General features: G+C 38.2%; 1 protein-coding gene across 1 annotated transcript in view; it reads left to right on the top strand.

Annotated features, from left to right (window-relative positions):
• The first annotated feature begins 19 nt into the window (after nt 1-19).
• Nucleotides 20-16,172, top strand: part of CEBPZ (CCAAT enhancer binding protein zeta) — a 24,087-nt gene continuing 7,934 nt past the window's right edge. Inside the window, exons 1-8 of the mRNA XM_027555013.1 lie at nt 20-236; nt 2,389-3,878; nt 8,298-8,529; nt 9,251-9,440; nt 11,679-11,767; nt 13,751-13,804; nt 14,389-14,491; nt 14,601-14,669. Coding sequence (XP_027410814.1) covers nt 81-236; nt 2,389-3,878; nt 8,298-8,529; nt 9,251-9,440; nt 11,679-11,767; nt 13,751-13,804; nt 14,389-14,491; nt 14,601-14,669 — 2,383 coding nt within the window. The 5' untranslated portion in view covers nt 20-80. The remainder of the gene's footprint in view (nt 237-2,388; nt 3,879-8,297; nt 8,530-9,250; nt 9,441-11,678; nt 11,768-13,750; nt 13,805-14,388; nt 14,492-14,600; nt 14,670-16,172) is intronic.

Raw genomic sequence — 16,172 nt, 5'->3', positions numbered from 1 at the left:
GGGCCACGCCCCTTACAGGAAGTACGTCACTCGGCCTAGCGGAAGAAAGCTAGGGCCCTTGCGCGCGTGCTTCGCTTGCTATGGCGGCAGCCGAGAAACCTTTGGAGTTCCATGCCAAGAGGCCCTGGGGCCCGGAGAAAGGGCTAGAAGATCCGGACGAAGACGAAGAGGATGATAACGATGAAACCGAGGATGCGTTCTCCCTTCAGGAAGTGTTACGGCTCGGAGGCACCAAGGTAATGGCCGCGGGCTCCCGAAGAAAGGCGACAGGCGTGTGGAGGGGTCGCGAGTGGAATTGCCCCGCGAGTAGCGGGTTAAGTGGCCCAGCAGCCCCCGAGCTGCGGAGCAGGAGCTCACAGCTCAGACTCCAGCTTCGAAATGTACTCTGCGCGTTTCCTGCACTTCTTTCCCGTAATATTGCAAGAAAAACGTCGTTTAGAATTGAACTTTTTTTTTGCCGTGTCTTTTCTTAAAATGTAGGTTATCTTCTCTTTTTATTGACGTAGTGTATAAATGGCACTCCATCAGGTCGGAGAGGACTGTTTGTTGTTCCGACCTCTTGACATCCGTGTTTGGGATCCCACTGGTGTTAGAATCTTAAGTACACACACTTGCTCACTTTACGCCCAAGAATCTTTCTGCGTTCTTGGAATTTACATATTAATGAAACGGTAACCAAACTTTGAAATACACAGTGTATCTAACGCTAAGTAAGAGCTATGACGAAAGCTAAAACGAGAGAGGATAATGAGTGGGAAAGGACTTAAAGTTTTAAACTAGGTGATTGGGGAATCCACCAGCGAGTGAGCAGAAAACTGGAGGGAAGAAAGGAGTGAGCCCTTTTGGTTTTGTTGTCCCAGGAACAGTAAAATAGTGCAGCTGAGGTCAAGTGAAGTGAGAGAAGAGCGGTAAGAAATGAGGTCAGAGACATAAGAGGGTGGACTTATGCTCTCATTTTATGGGAAACCTTTAGAAGATTCGGAGCAAATATGTGACAGTTCGGCTTTGTATTAATTGTTTTGAGGGTAGACTTTTCTGAGCAGTGTGGGAGAGGGCGGAGTGGGGTCAGTGATTAGAGGCAGGAGAAATGCAGTTTCCCTGGGCAGACTGACAGTTTAGTCTGTACTTGGGTTGCATTTTAAAGGGGCAAGTGCATAATGAAAGGTCTTCTTTCTCACTTTAATCTCCAGCCATGCAGTTTCCTCTTCAGGAAGCAGTCATTTTAGTGTCTTTTATATCTTTCAAACAAATACACACACCCCTGTATGTGTTATTTTTTACACAAAAGGTGTAGTATATCTACACTATTTGATGCTTCCATATCGGTATATAAAGTTCTGTCATTGGTTTTATGTCAGCATAAATCGTTAGTTTATCTAACCAGCCATTGATTGCGGATATTTGTCAGTCTTTTGCTATTTTAAATAATGCTTCAGTAAATAGCCTTGAGTATGTATATCTTTACCCACATTAGTAAGTGGATGTATATACACCTAGATTTATAGAAATGGAACTTTGACTCAGTCAAAGGATGTCTGTCAGGTATTTTGATTGAAGTTGGCAAATTGCTTTCTATAGGGAACTTGCATCAACAGTATGGGAAAGTGCTTTTTTCCTTCACCCTCTCCCCAGCACCACCTGTCTTAGTGTCATCTCTGCTTGTCTGACGTGTTTAAAAATGGATATATCATTGTGATTTTAATTTGGACTTCTTTCAATGTGAGTGAGGTTAGGCATCTTTTCATTTTTTTTAAAAACCTCTTATTTATTTATATACTTGCACATCTTTCTGTCAGATTGTCACTTCCTTAACTGATGCAGAGGAACTTTTATATTAAATATTAAGCTAGATTACTTTGATATAAGTTGCCAGTTACTGTTTTTTTCCAACTTATCTGTCTTCTGATTTTTGTATATGTTTTGTGTATATGAGAGAATGGTAAATTTATCCATTCTTTTCCATATGGGACCTGAGTTTTATGTCATATTTAGAATTTTTCCCTACCCTGGTTTTTTTTTTTTTTTCCTAATGTTGTGGTTTCTCCTGTTACTCTATAGTTTTGTTTTTCACATTTATTGTTTGGGGGGGCGGGGGGGTAGGGCTGTGCCACTTGACCTGCAGGGTCTTAGTTCCCTGACCAGGGTTTGAACCTTGGCCCAAGGCAGTGAAAGCACAGAGTCCTAACCACTGGACTGCCAGAAAATTCCCTTTGCATTTAAATCTTTGCTTTATCAAGTACTTTGGGTGTGGAAGGGAGCCCAGGCAGTACTATAACTAAATTTCATGGATAATTGATTTCAGCAATATAAATATCATTAACTTTTGAAGTTTTAATGAAACTGTTAGATTTGTAATTTATTTTTAACTTTTCATATGTTTCTATGCAGCAAGATTATCTTATGTTGGCTGCTTTGGATGAGAATGAGGAAGTTGTGGATGGAGGCAAAAAAGGAGCAATTGATGATTTTCAGCAAGGTGAATTGGAAGCATTTATTCAGAATCTTAGTTTGGCCAAGTACGCAAAAGGTTTCTTAATTGAAGAAGATCAACCAGCTAAAAAAGAAGATGATAGCAAGAAGGAATCAAGAGTATCTAAAGTGGATAGTAAAAAGCAAAAAGCAGCAGAAAGTGAAAGTAAGGTGAAAAATAAGAAGAGGCCAGAACAGCATTCTGATGAGAACAACAGTGCCATAACAAAAGCAAAGAAAGATAAGCAACAGGACATCTTTGAATTTTTTGAGAGACAGACTTTGTTACTTAAGTCTGGCGGCAAATGGTATGATATGGAGTATAGCGATGAATATTGTTTGGAACCCCAGCCTCGGGATGTTGTGTCCAAGTACAAAGCCTTGGCTCAGAAGTTGTATGAACATGAAATCAATTTATTCAAAAATAAGACGAATAACCAAAAGGGAGCCTCTTCTACCTGGATGAAGGCGATTGTATCATCAGGGACTCTAGGTGACAGAATGGCAGCCATGATTCTTCTTATTCAGGATGATGCTATTCACACACTCCAGTTTGTGGAAACTCTCGTGAACCTTGTTAAAAAGAAGGGCAGCAAACAGCAGTGCCTCATGGCTTTGGATACTTTCAAAGAGTTACTCATTACAGACCTTTTGCCGGATAATCGAAAGCTACGGGTTTTCAGCCAGCATCCTTTCAACAAACTAGAGCAGTTGTCCAGTGGCAACAGGGACTCCAGAGACAGAAGACTCATATTATGGTATTTTGAACACCAGCTGAAACACTTAGTGGCTGAATTTGTGCAAGTCTTAGAAACTTTAAGTCATGATTCATTAGTAGCCACCAAAACTCGAGCCCTCGTGGTGGCTCACGAGCTTCTTTGTAACAAACCTGAGGAAGAAAAGGCCTTTCTTGTGCAGGTGGTAAATAAACTGGGAGATCCTCAGAACAGAATAGCCACCAAAGCCTCCCATCTGTTGGAGACACTGCTTTGTAAACATCCCAACATGAAAGGAGTTGTGTGTGGTGAAGTAGAGAGACTGCTGTTCCGCTCAAATATCAGCTCCAAAGCCCAGTATTATGCAATTTGCTTTTTAAATCAAATGGTCCTCTCTCATGAAGAAAGTGAACTAGCTAACAAATTAATAACTCTTTATTTTTGTTTTTTTCGGACTTGCATCAAGAAAAAAGATATTGAATCAAAAATGCTCAGTGCCCTTTTAACAGGAGTGAATAGGGCATACCCCTATGCCCAGACTGCTGATGACAAAGTGAGGGAGCAGGTTGATACGCTGTTCAAAGTGCTGCATGTTGTAAATTTTAATACCAGTGTGCAGGCTTTAATGTTACTCTTCCAAGTCATGAATTCTCAGCAGACAATATCAGATCGATATTATGCAGCATTGTATCGGTAAGTACTTAGCATTGTAATACGTGAATGAGAAAAATGTGGTATAATATACTGCAGTGTCCGTCTCGGGGGCAGTAGAAAGAAAGTAGGGTTTTTGGCACTCCTTGGTAACTTGCTCTTCACCAGCTTTTGAGTCACTTAATCTTTAGTTCCCTGTTGGGCATCTGTATTAATATGCTTTGAATATGTCATTTATTATTTTTTTGTTTTGAGAAGTCCCCATCCTTGATCCTATATTTCTTTCCTTCTGTCCTTCACACTGCCATTTAGTTGTTCATTCAACAAGAATTTTTTGAGTGTCAGCTACGTGCTGGGTACTATTCAAGAACTCAGGATATAGCACAGTGAACAAATTTCCCACCTCTAAAATACTTTCATTCATGTTGGGGAAGACAAATAAATGGTAAACAAAGTTTGTACATAGAAAGGTTGAGGAGGAGCATTGCGGTTTTGGAATATATTTTAAAATGTTAGTATTAAGATTTTGGTACTAGAATTACTGAATTTGCAACTGTCCTGCAATGCACCCATTCAGGGCAGATATTTTGAAGTTTGTATACTTGGAAAGTATTGAAGTACAGTAAACTATTTCTAATTCATTTTTCTAATTTTATGTACATACAGCTTGCAAGAAACATAATATATTGGTTAATATCTTAGATCTAAACCTAGATTTGACTTATATAGTTTATCCAAAGGACAAATTGCTTTAATTTTCATTAAATCCCTATTGGTAAACATGATTGATCCCGTTGTACTGTGCTTTTATTTGTCTGTAAAATGAAAAGGAAAGCACCTATCTCATAGGTTTTTTAATGAAGATTATGAAACTTATGCACAGCTACACAGCTAAGCAATGATAGAGCTGAGGTTTTAATAAGATTAATGAGTTAATGTACTTTTTAATTAATTTAATTTTTAAGTGAAGGATAATTGCTTTACAGCACAGTGTTGGTTTCTGCCAAATGTTAACATGAATCAGCCATAGTGAGTTACTGTATTTGTAAACCCATGTGATTGTCAGTGTATGCTGTACTTCACTTTCACTGTTCACTTTCATGCACTGGAGAAGGAAATGGCAACCCACTCCAGTGTTCTTGCCTGGAGAATCCCGGGGACAGGGAAGCCTCGTGGGCTGCTGTCTGTGGGGTTGCACAGAGTTGGACACAACTGAAGTGTCTTAGCAGCAGCAGCAGCAGCTATGCTTTTAACACAGCCCAACACATAGTTCAGTGCTCTGTAAGTGCTGGCTGCTATTACTGCTCATTTACATTTCTTTAATTTAATCCTTTTACAAGCTCTCTAGTCTGTGAGGTACAATAATTTGTGCAAGGTCACACACACAGCATGAAGTCAACTTAGGTGGCAAATCCAGGCCTAGTGACTTGGAGTTCATGGTGTTTCATGGTACTAATTGGGCTTATACATTAAAAAAGATCTCAGAATTCTTTCCATAATTCTTTTTTTTTTTTTTTTTTTTTACAGTTAGCCTTTTTATTAGCAGGTTCTACATCTGTGGATTCAGCCAATTGAAGGTGATGGAAAATATTTTGGGGAAAAATTCCATAAAGTTCCAAAAAATAAAACTTGAATTTGAAGAGTCTAAGTACTCTAGCCCTAATTCCCTGGTGGTCCAGTGGTTTCGTCTCAGCACTTTCACTGCTGTGGCCCAAGTTCAACCTCTGGTTGGAAAATGAGGATCCTGTAAGCCATGAGGCACAGCCAGAAATGAAAAATTTTAAAAAAATTTTAAGTAATAAATCCTTAATTTTTTAGTTTGGAAAGACTTCCAAGGCTGAAAGTGTAGAGGTTTCAGAGTTAGGTTCTTTAGCAACTTTTGAGGGTCATAAGAATTTCTAGTTTTTGGAAAGTTTGAAATCTACTGGAAAACGTATTTTTCTAATATCCATTTAATATCTCAGTGTTGAACACAGGGGTCTAACATGTCTGAGGAGTGCATTCTTAAACTCTTCAAATTATTGCTTGCCAAGAGATCTCACAGATGGATTACTTCAAAGGCCTTTTAAGGTTTTTTAAAGTATGTATTTTCTCTTGATTGTATTAAAAATACTTTAAGTAAAAATTCCGTGCTATTAATTGACGGATAAAAGAAATGAAGAGATGATTTGGTTTACAAAAACATAATTTATCAAAAACTTCAGGAACATACTCTCTGTCAAATGGTAGAGACACATCCCTGTAAATTCTCAAATGTTTCTATTGATGTGTAATGGAACTTATTAAAAATGAATGGCAGAACGGATGGAAGTCTTAAAAAATTTAAATGAGAAAAAACTGGACTATCAAAGTTTATTTGGGGAATTCTCAGGCAATCCAATGATTAGGACTCTGCACTTCCACTTAGGAGCCCCCAGGTTCCATTCCTGGTCAGGGAAGTACCCACATGCCATGTGGTACAGCCAAAAATAAAACATTATTTGAATGACATTGACTATCTCAGAATATCATCAGTATGTACTAGAATTGTGGAATTGACAAAATGGGGAAAACTAGATAGGTGAAGAATACGAAAATATGCTTCACAAAGTTAAATATTTTCATTTCTAGTGTTAGTAAAAAAAATAAAAGTTCTTAGAACAAAAGTGATGATTCTGCTTTTGGAGTAGATATTTGGAGGATTGTGTTTATTCTGGGTTTCCTAATATCTGGGGGTCCAGACCAATTGGAGCATCTCTAGGATTCAACAAACAGGATAAAAAGAGAATTTAGAAGTTACATGAGATAATAGTTCAGCAGCCTGCCAAAGGGGTGGGGGGTGGGGGATGGACAAATAATAGCTATAGTAAAGGGTCAAGTATTTGAAAGGCTGTAAAAGTATACTTAGGTTACTTTGTTGTGTAACCAATTTATTGACCCATAAAATTGTATTATTTAAAGCACACAGAGTGAAGATTTGATACATGTATACATTGTGATGTTTACCATTTTCAAGTTCATTAACACCTCCATTACTTCATGTGGTTACATAGTTACTCCTTGGAGGGGTTAGAGCGCTAAAGATCTATTCTCAGCAAATTTCAAGTCTACAGTACAGTATCATTAAATATTCACCATGAAGCTGGAAGTTTGCACCCTTTGACCAACATCTCCCTATTCCCTACTCCCCACCCCCTACCGCTGGCAAATACCAGTCTTTTCTCTGTTTTCTATGAATTTGATTTTTTTTTTTTTTAAGATTCTGTTCATCCATGAAATCAGAGTAGTAGTCTTTCTGACTGACTTCATTAGGCATAATGCTCTCCAGGTTTATACATGTCACAAGTGGGATTTCCTTCTTTCTCATGGCTGAATAATCATTGTGTGTATATAACACATCTTCATCATCCATTCATCTGCTAACACACGCACAGGTTGTTTCCATACTTCAGCTGTTGTGAATAATACAGTGAATGTGGGAGTGCAGATATCCCTTGACAGACTGATTTCATTTTCTTTGGTATATGCCCAGAAGTGGAGTTGCTGGGTTATATGGTAATTCTATTTTTAATTTGTTGAGGAACTGCTTTACAGCTTTCCATAATGGTTGTGCCAATTTATATTCCTACCACCAGTGTATATGGATTCCATTTTTTCCATGTGCTTTTCAATGTTATCTCTTGCCTTTTTTATAATAGCCATCCTAACAGGTGTCAGTTGGTATCTCAGTGTGGTTTTGATTACCCTGATGGTTAGTGGTGTTGAGCACCTGTTTCATGTACCTTTTGGCCATTTGTATTTCTTCTTTGGAAAAATGTCTATTCAGATCCTTTGCCCATTTTTTAGTTGGATTTTTTGGGAGATTTTTGCTGTTATGATGAGGTTCCTTACGTGTTTTTTATATTAACCCTTTATCAGAGATTGGATCTTCATGGTAGCTCAAATGGTAAAGAATCTGCAATAATGCACTCTCTTTGAGTGCATATAGGAAGGATTTATACAGTTAGTACATTCAAAGGGAGTCTCACAGTTCAGTTTTCTACTACGCATGTATGGTCTTCACCCAAACCGTGTGGAGGCAGCCTCTGGTCACCCAGCTAGTAGGCAGTGATGCAAGGATAAGAACGCTGGTCTAGTCCACTGCTTTCAAAGGGCAGTTTTCATTGTTTGGTTTTGGATTAGCCTTCCATGAAAATTATACTGTTAGGGAGGTGCCCTGTTGGTCTAGAGAATGGAAAACCATTTGGAAAAGAGAAAAGAAACCCCAGAAAAGTTTCCTGCTCCTGTGGAGTTTTTCCCTCTGGTACTATCATCATTCTTCCTGTTCTGGTTATTCACTTCCATCTTACTTCTTAGGACAGAAATGATCTCTTGTTCTAAAATAGTGGGAAGGCTATCCCTAACTAAGATGAGGATATTTATCAGTCGCTGGGTTTGGGGATGTTTTATAAATAAACATGTGCTCTTGTTTCTGTTTTGCAGGAAGATGCTGGATCCGGGGTTGATGTTGTGTTCTAAGCAAGCCATGTTTCTTAACCTTGTCTACAAGTCTCTGAAAGCTGACATTGTGTTGCGGAGGGTGAAGGCTTTTGTGAAGAGGTTACTTCAAGTCACTTGTGAACAGATGCCACCATTTATATGTGGAGCTTTGTATCTTGTATCTGAGATCCTCAAAGCAAAACCAGGTTTAAGAAGTCAACTGGATGATCATCCGGTATACTTTACAACTGCTTTTTAAATCCAGTGGGTTCTGAACTGTATTTGGTATTTTTCTTTGCTATGATGACAGTAACATACTCAGTTCTCTGGAGCATGCAGAGTGTGAGACCTGGAATCAGACTGACCTGGATTTTAGTCCCTGGTGTAAAGTCAACTCGGTGGGCATATTGCTTGACCCTTTACTGGTAATAAACTACCATAAAGTGGGATTCTGTGAAAGACTGATGGCAGGAGGAGAAGGGGTCAACAGAGGATAAGATGGTTAGATTGCATCACTGACTCAATGGACATGAGTTTGACCAAATTCTGGGAGATAATGAAGGACAGGGAAGCTTGGCATGCGGCAGTCAATGGGGTTGCAAAGAGTTGGACAGGACTTAGCCACTGAACAACAACAGCAGAGAGGGTTTAGAACTAGTAGATCTCTTAAACCTGTCTCTCAGTTGTGAAATGGACATAATATCACCTGCCTTATAATTTATAACAAGTCAAAAATTTATTTGAGGGCTGAATGCTTTCAAAGTCTCATGGATTCTTGATTCAAAACTTTATTCCATTTAGCAATAAGAATATGATCTCCTCTCATCTAAATTTCATTTTTGGAACTTTCATGTTTCATCAGAATTGCAATAAGCGAGTCTTCTTCAAAACCACCTCACATAATTGAATGTGGACTTCCAGTTGATTAAACCAGATTCATTAAACCATTTTTTTAGGAGTCTGATGAGGAAGAAAATTTTATTGACATAGCAGATGATGAAGAAGCAGAAAAATTCACTGATGTAGATAAAGAAACAGAAACAGATACCGTGAAAAAAGCTGAGATGGAAGAAACTGAGTCTGAAAGTCATGTGGGAACCAAAAAGGTAGAGTCTGCTTCTTGGGTGCACTTTGATAATTTAAAAGGTGAGTTTCTAAAATCTTTAAAGTTTTCTCTTGAATCTTAGGATTCCCTTTCGATCTTAATAGAAATTAACATTATGCACTTTAGAAGTTCTCAATATTGTTTTCTTTTAGATGGGAGCTCTCATCACTAGGTATATTTAGGTCTTAGAACTAAAATTTTTAACATAATGAATCATTGATTTACTTATGAACAGTACTACAGATAATAAGTAGCATACTCAGTAATGAATCTGCCTGCAATGCAGGAGACCCAGGTTTGATTCCTGGGTTGGGAAGATCCCCTGGAGAAGGAAATGGCAACCCTCCCTAGTATTCTTGCCTGGAGAATCCCATAGAAAGAGGAGCCTGGCAGACTGCAGTCCATAGGGTTGCAGGAGTCGGACACAATTTAGCGTCTAAACCACAGATAATAAGTACATATTTTTAAATTAAATTCTAGAAATTAAAGCAGATACCTTTTAGAGTTGTGAAGATTTAGTGAGAAAACTGTGGTCATGTTAAATGCACAATAGATCTCTCTTTCTTCAGCTGTAAATGTAGTCAGTTTATACCTTTGAACAAGTTTAGTTTCTTGATCTTTAGATGTAAAGGCTTCCTAATGGAACATATATGAAAAAAACACGTGTATACAAAAGTTTGACTTACAAACAAAAGTATTTGTTACATATTATGAAGTATAATTGGAGAAAGAAATGGCAACCCACTCCAGTGTTCTTGCCTGGAGAATCCCATGGACAAAGGAGCCTGGCAGGCTACAGTCCACGGGGTTGCAAAGAGTCAGATACGACTGAGCGACTAACACACACATGAAGTATAAAACTTGTGGTTATTTTGTTTGAGCATCATATTTACCCTCTGTAGTTCCTTAAAGAAATGTTTGAGAATTGAAAACTCTTTTTGGTATGTTGGGTTGGCCAAAACGTTCCTTTGAGTTTTTCCATACAATGTTGCAGAAAAAGTGGAAGGAACCTTTTGGCCAACTCAAATAGAAACTTAGGCGTTCCATACACACATCAACTGAATTGAATCTATTAACAGAATATTAGAGCCAAAAGAAATTGTAGAAATGCAGCCTCTTCATTTAAGGCTAAAAGAAAAACACACTAGCCTTGAGGATCAAGAAAGGTGCCAGCTGTTTACAATAGCTAGGACATGGAAGCAACCTAAATGTCCATCTGCAAATGAATGGATAAGGAAGTATTAACAATGGAGTATTACTCAGCTATAAAAAGGAACAGATTTGAGTCAGTTCTAATGAGGTGGATGAAACTGGAGCCTGTTATACAGAGTGACATAAGTCAGATAGAGAAACACCAATACAGTGTATTAATGCATATATATGGAATTTAGAAAGATGCTAACGATGACCCTATATGCAAAGCAGCAAAAGAGACACAGATGTGAAGAACAGACTTTTGGACTACCTGGGAGAAGGCAAGGGTGGGATGAATTGAGAGAATAACATTGAAACATATATATTGTTACCATATGTGAAATAGATGACCAGTCCAAGTTTGATGCATGAAGCAGGGCACTCAAAGCCAGTGCTCTGGGACAACCCAGAGGGATGGGGTTGGGAGGGAGGTAGGAGGGGGGTTCAGCATGTGCATGAACACATGTGCATGGGGACACATGTGCACCCATGGCTGATTTATGTCAATGTGTAACAAAAACCACCACAAGATTGTAAAGTAATTATCCTTCAATTAAAATACATATTTTAAAAAGTTGCCAGACCCATTTTTCAAATTTGTGGAACTCTTGGTCAGAGTAGTTCACCTGTCTGAACCTTAGCCTGTAAAGTGTACAAGAAAAGTATGGTAGCCACCAGGAAAGTTTTTTAAAGAATCCATCAGAGGGCTAACCTAGGAATAATCCTTTAGAAGGATGACCAGTATGTACATTGTGAAGTAGACAGTTCCTTCTGTGTTCTAAAGGTTCCTTATTGTAAATTTTGTAATGCAGAATTGCTAAAAACATGAAGAAGATAATATGAAACCTGTTCCAAGTGATACTTACTTCTAGGCATAATTTAATGACAAATATTCACTGCACTCTAAAGTTCCAAAAGAATTTAGACCTGTTTCATCTTCAGGTCCTTTGTCATCTTAACACTTAGGATCTAACTGACCTAAAAGAAACTAAGAGCGCTGTTGGTGACAGCATTAATCCTGGTGGGTTAGTGACCACTTGGGCTAGGACCAGAGCATTTGAGAAATACTCTATTTTTGTTCACAGGTGGCAAACAGTTAAACACATATGATCCATTCAGTAGAAACCCTTTGTACTGTGGAGCTGAAAATACAAGTCTCTGGGAACTCAAAAAGGTAAAGTAATTCCAAATTGTCTCCTAATTCATCTGTGCCATATATTTGCCCCCATGGATTTAATAGTTTCTTTTCCATTTTTCTTGTAAATGATAAATAGAGGAGTTATTTAGAAATTAGTCAGCATAAGCAATTTGAAATATGTCACCTGGCTGTAATGCCTTATAACCCATATTTCTGTTGCCTGTAATAAACATTAAATTTACACATTTCTGCATTCATATGTAGAAAATCTTAAATAACGTGGGTACAAAATAAGGTTATTATTCATGGCTATAAATAAATTTTGCTTTTCCTAAGTATGCTGTTGTATATAATGGCTCTGTAAAATGGATACATTTTGCTTTACGCATTGGATATCTCAGGGCTTCCCTGGTGGCTTGGTGGTGAACCCGCCTGCCAATGCAAGAGATGCGGGTCCAATCCCTGGGCTGGGAAGATTCCATGGACAGAGGAGAGTGGCGGGCTACAGTCCGTGGGATCACAAAGAGTTGGACACAACTTAGCAACCATATTACCGCAATTGGGTATCTCTGAAAAATTTTGTGGTAGTAGAACTGTTTGCAAGCAAAGTTACCTTGTAAATGTATAAGAGGAACTCATTTCTAATAACCTTTCTGGAGTTTTGCTAACGCAAGTGTCTTCCTAGGCAGACTCCTGTGGGTCCCTGACACCTTGTTAGTGAATCTGTAAGGTCACAACTACTTTGAAAGTGATACCAAGATATTATTTGCCTTTGTCACTGTTGATGCACTGGTGGTATTAAAGAAATGATGGCTAAACTGCTGGTGACTTTAGCAGAAATAAAAACAGTAGTACCAAGCTGTACTGATGGCCATTATATTCTTCATTGCCATATACTTGAAAGGGAGGAGGAAAGCCAGTATCACACAAGTATGATGAAGCAAGGAAAATTGTTGATTTTATTATTTTAACCCCAGAATACCTAAATATGAGAGTTTTCTCACATCTCAAGGAAAAGTGCCTATATAATTGTTGGAAATGCAGCTAGCTACTTTTTTCATGAAAGACTGGCTGACAGACTGGTCATGCTTTTGTATTTGGGAGATATTTCTTGAAAATGAATGAAGTAAATCTTTTACTTCAAATGAAACAGCTGACAGTATCTGTTATCAGTGATGAAATTCAAGCTTTGGTTAAAATTTTAGAACTCCTATAACCACCATCTTAAGCTTAACAGTTTCTTGGTATCTTTTCTAATGAAATTCATGGTGATACTATGGTTTTTGTGATGTTTAATTAAATGTCAGCAACATTTTGAAGAATTGCATAATTCACAAAATCAGTATTTTATAAATGACCAGTGCACAGTGTTAAAAGTCAAACATGAATAAAAGATTCATCCACTGTAGACCAGTTAATTTTAAGTAGCAAATACCAAAAGTTGATAGGGTTTCAGACTCCATATTGCAGCTCATCTTTGGTATAGTATCAAAGGAAAAAAATCCACATTTATGTGAAAGACCATTAGTTAATCCCCCATTTTTTCCAAGTATATATCTGTGTGTGGCCAAATTTCCTAAACACACGTGAACTAAAATAACATGGACTACAGAAGTAGATATGAGAATCTGCTGGCTTCTCTTAAACCAGACATTAGATTTGCAAAGCTGTAAAATAATGCTGCGCTTACCACTAATGTTTGTTTTGAAAGTTATTTTTCATTCTACATGTTATTGTTTATATTAATATGTAATAGGTTTATTGTTAATTTTAAATGAACTGTAAGTGTTCAGATTTTCTTTTGTTGTAATTTCTAATAAAGTTAAGTATCAGTAGATATATCCCACTTAACTCACAGAAGCTCTTAAGGTCCTTGATTTTGAAGTATACAGAGTGTTCCTGAGACCAGAATGTTGAGAGTCACTCTTCTCATGTATTGGCTTCAGTTTCAGTTTGGGGGATTTTCTTAAATAACCTGCAGTTTTGGTAGTTGACCTTATTTCACATATTTCTTTCCAGCTATCTGAGCATTTTCATCCTTCTGTGGCCCTTTTTGCAAAGACCATTCTTCAGGTAAGTCTCAAATATTCAGAAGACAAGAAATTAAAGAAAATAAGTAATCCTGTTTGAAGTAGTCACTAACTGGTCAGCGTTTTCTCTACTGGATAGAATTGTGTATGTTTTTCTGCTGTTGTAAAGGAGCAATGATTTGTTTGATAAAGAGCAACAGATAATTCCTCCCACTCTGAGATGAGTGGAAATACATGTATATTATAGAACCACAACAGTTATTTATTACATCCTGATTATTTATTGCTCCTGGAGAAAGGCTACCCTCCCCTTTCCCTTTTGCCATTTTTTTCACTCAGCGTTGATTCCTGGTTCATGGTTAGATGACCTACAGTATTAATACTGTTTGCCTATTCATAAAATCAGCAGTGCATTATAGAATATGTATGCGTGTGTGCTTAATTTCTTCAAGGAAAGAATAATGTGCATGTGAGGGATATTTGAAGGGTATTTTATTGCACATTTGTGCCTTTGAAGCAATGTAGTAGATGCTTGTCTTTTTCTTGTTCTTCTGTGTGTGTGTGTGTGTTGTGAGTATATATATATATTTCAAGTTAAGATCTTAATGCCCTCCCCTCATCTTTCAGGGAAATTATATTGAGTATTCAGGGGATCCACTGCAGGATTTCACACTAATGAGGTTCTTGGATCGATTTGTATATCGAAATCCAAAGCCACATAAAGGCAAAGGTATACTTCTGTTTGATGAACTTTTCCGTTTTCACTGTTGATATTTAATAAACAACATGAGCATATATAACTAGGTTTTACATTACACTGTCTTGATTTTACATTTCAGAAAACACAGACAGTGTTGTGATGCAGCCAAAAAGAAAACATTTTATGAAGGACATTCGTAGTCTTGCTGGTAAGTATAAAGCCTGGACAGTTGAAACTGACAGTAGTGCAGGTTAGTAGCACACAGGTTGTGTTAGTCTTTGCTCTGCTTATCAGGGTAAAACCTAAGCACCACAGATAGTATCCATCTTTGTGTTCAAGAATGTATACATTTTCAAGTTTACTGTGACTGGGCCTTTTTTCTTTTTAATTACAAAATATTTCAAACATATCCAAAGTATATACACAAGTGGTATGATAGACCTTCCCCCCCACCCCACCCCACCTTTGTAACCATCACCCATCTTTTAACAATTAACATTTTGCTATTCTTGTATCATCCATAGGTAAAGCTATAGCTCTGTCACTGACATCAACCCCACCCCCCATATATAATTATCTTTTATAGTTCAGACCATCTTAAGCTCTCTAATATGGGCTTGGCAGAATAACTACAACAGATTTTTGTCACTGAGCGTTATTTTAAACTTATTTCTATGGGTATTTAGTACTCATCCTGTGAATCTAATTCTCTTTGTATTCACAGCAGACATTTATTTACATATTAGATCCCAGTTCCTTTTTGTTCAGAGTCTAAGATTCAGTTCAGTTCAGTTCAGTTCAGTCGCTCAGTCGTGTCCGACTCTTTGTGACCCCATGAATCGCAGCACGCCAGGCCTCCCTGTCCATCACCAACTCCCGGAGTTTACCCAGATTCACGTCCATCGAGTCAGTGATACCATCCAGCCATCTCATCCTCTGTCGTCCCCTTCTCCTCCTGCCCCCAATCCCTCCCAGCATCAGAGTCTTTTCCAATGAGTCAACACTTCGCATGAGGTGGCCAAAGTACTGGAGTTTCAGCTTGAGCATCATTCCTTCCAAAGAAATCCCAGGGCTGATCTCCTTCAGAATGGACTGGTTGGATCTCCTTGCAGTCCAAGGGACTCTCAAGAGTCTTCTCCAACACCACAGTTCAAAAGCATCAATTCTTCGGCACTCAGCCTTCTTCACAGTCCAATTCTCACATCCATACATGACCACAGGAAAAACCATAGCCTTGACTAGACGGACCTTTGTTGGCAAAGTAATGTCTCTGCTTTTGAATGTGCTATCTAGGTTGGTTATAACTTTCCTTCCAAGGAGTAAGCGTCTTTTAATTTCATGGCTGCAGTCACCATCTGCAGTGATTTTGGAGCCCAAAAAAATAAAGTCTGACACTGTTTCCACTGTTTCCCCATCTATTTCCCATGAAGTGATGGGACCGGATGCCATGATCTTCATTTTCTTAATGTTGAGCTTTGAGCCAACTTTTTCACTCTCCACTTTCACTTTCATGAAGAGGCTTTTGAGTTCCTCTTCCCTTTCTGCCATAAGGGTGGTGTCATCTGCATATCTGAGGTTATTGATATTTCTCCTGGTAATCTTGATTCCAGCTTGTGTTTCTTCCAGTCCAGCGTTTCTCATGATGTACTCTGCATATAAGTTAAATAAGCAGGGTGACAATATACAGCCTTGATGCACTCCTTTTCCTATT

The sequence above is a fragment of the Bos indicus x Bos taurus genome, chromosome 11, assembly GCF_003369695.1.
Source record: "Bos indicus x Bos taurus breed Angus x Brahman F1 hybrid chromosome 11, Bos_hybrid_MaternalHap_v2.0, whole genome shotgun sequence".
NCBI lineage: Eukaryota > Metazoa > Chordata > Mammalia > Artiodactyla > Bovidae > Bos > Bos indicus x Bos taurus.
This window is presented reverse-complemented; position numbering and strand designations above follow the sequence as displayed.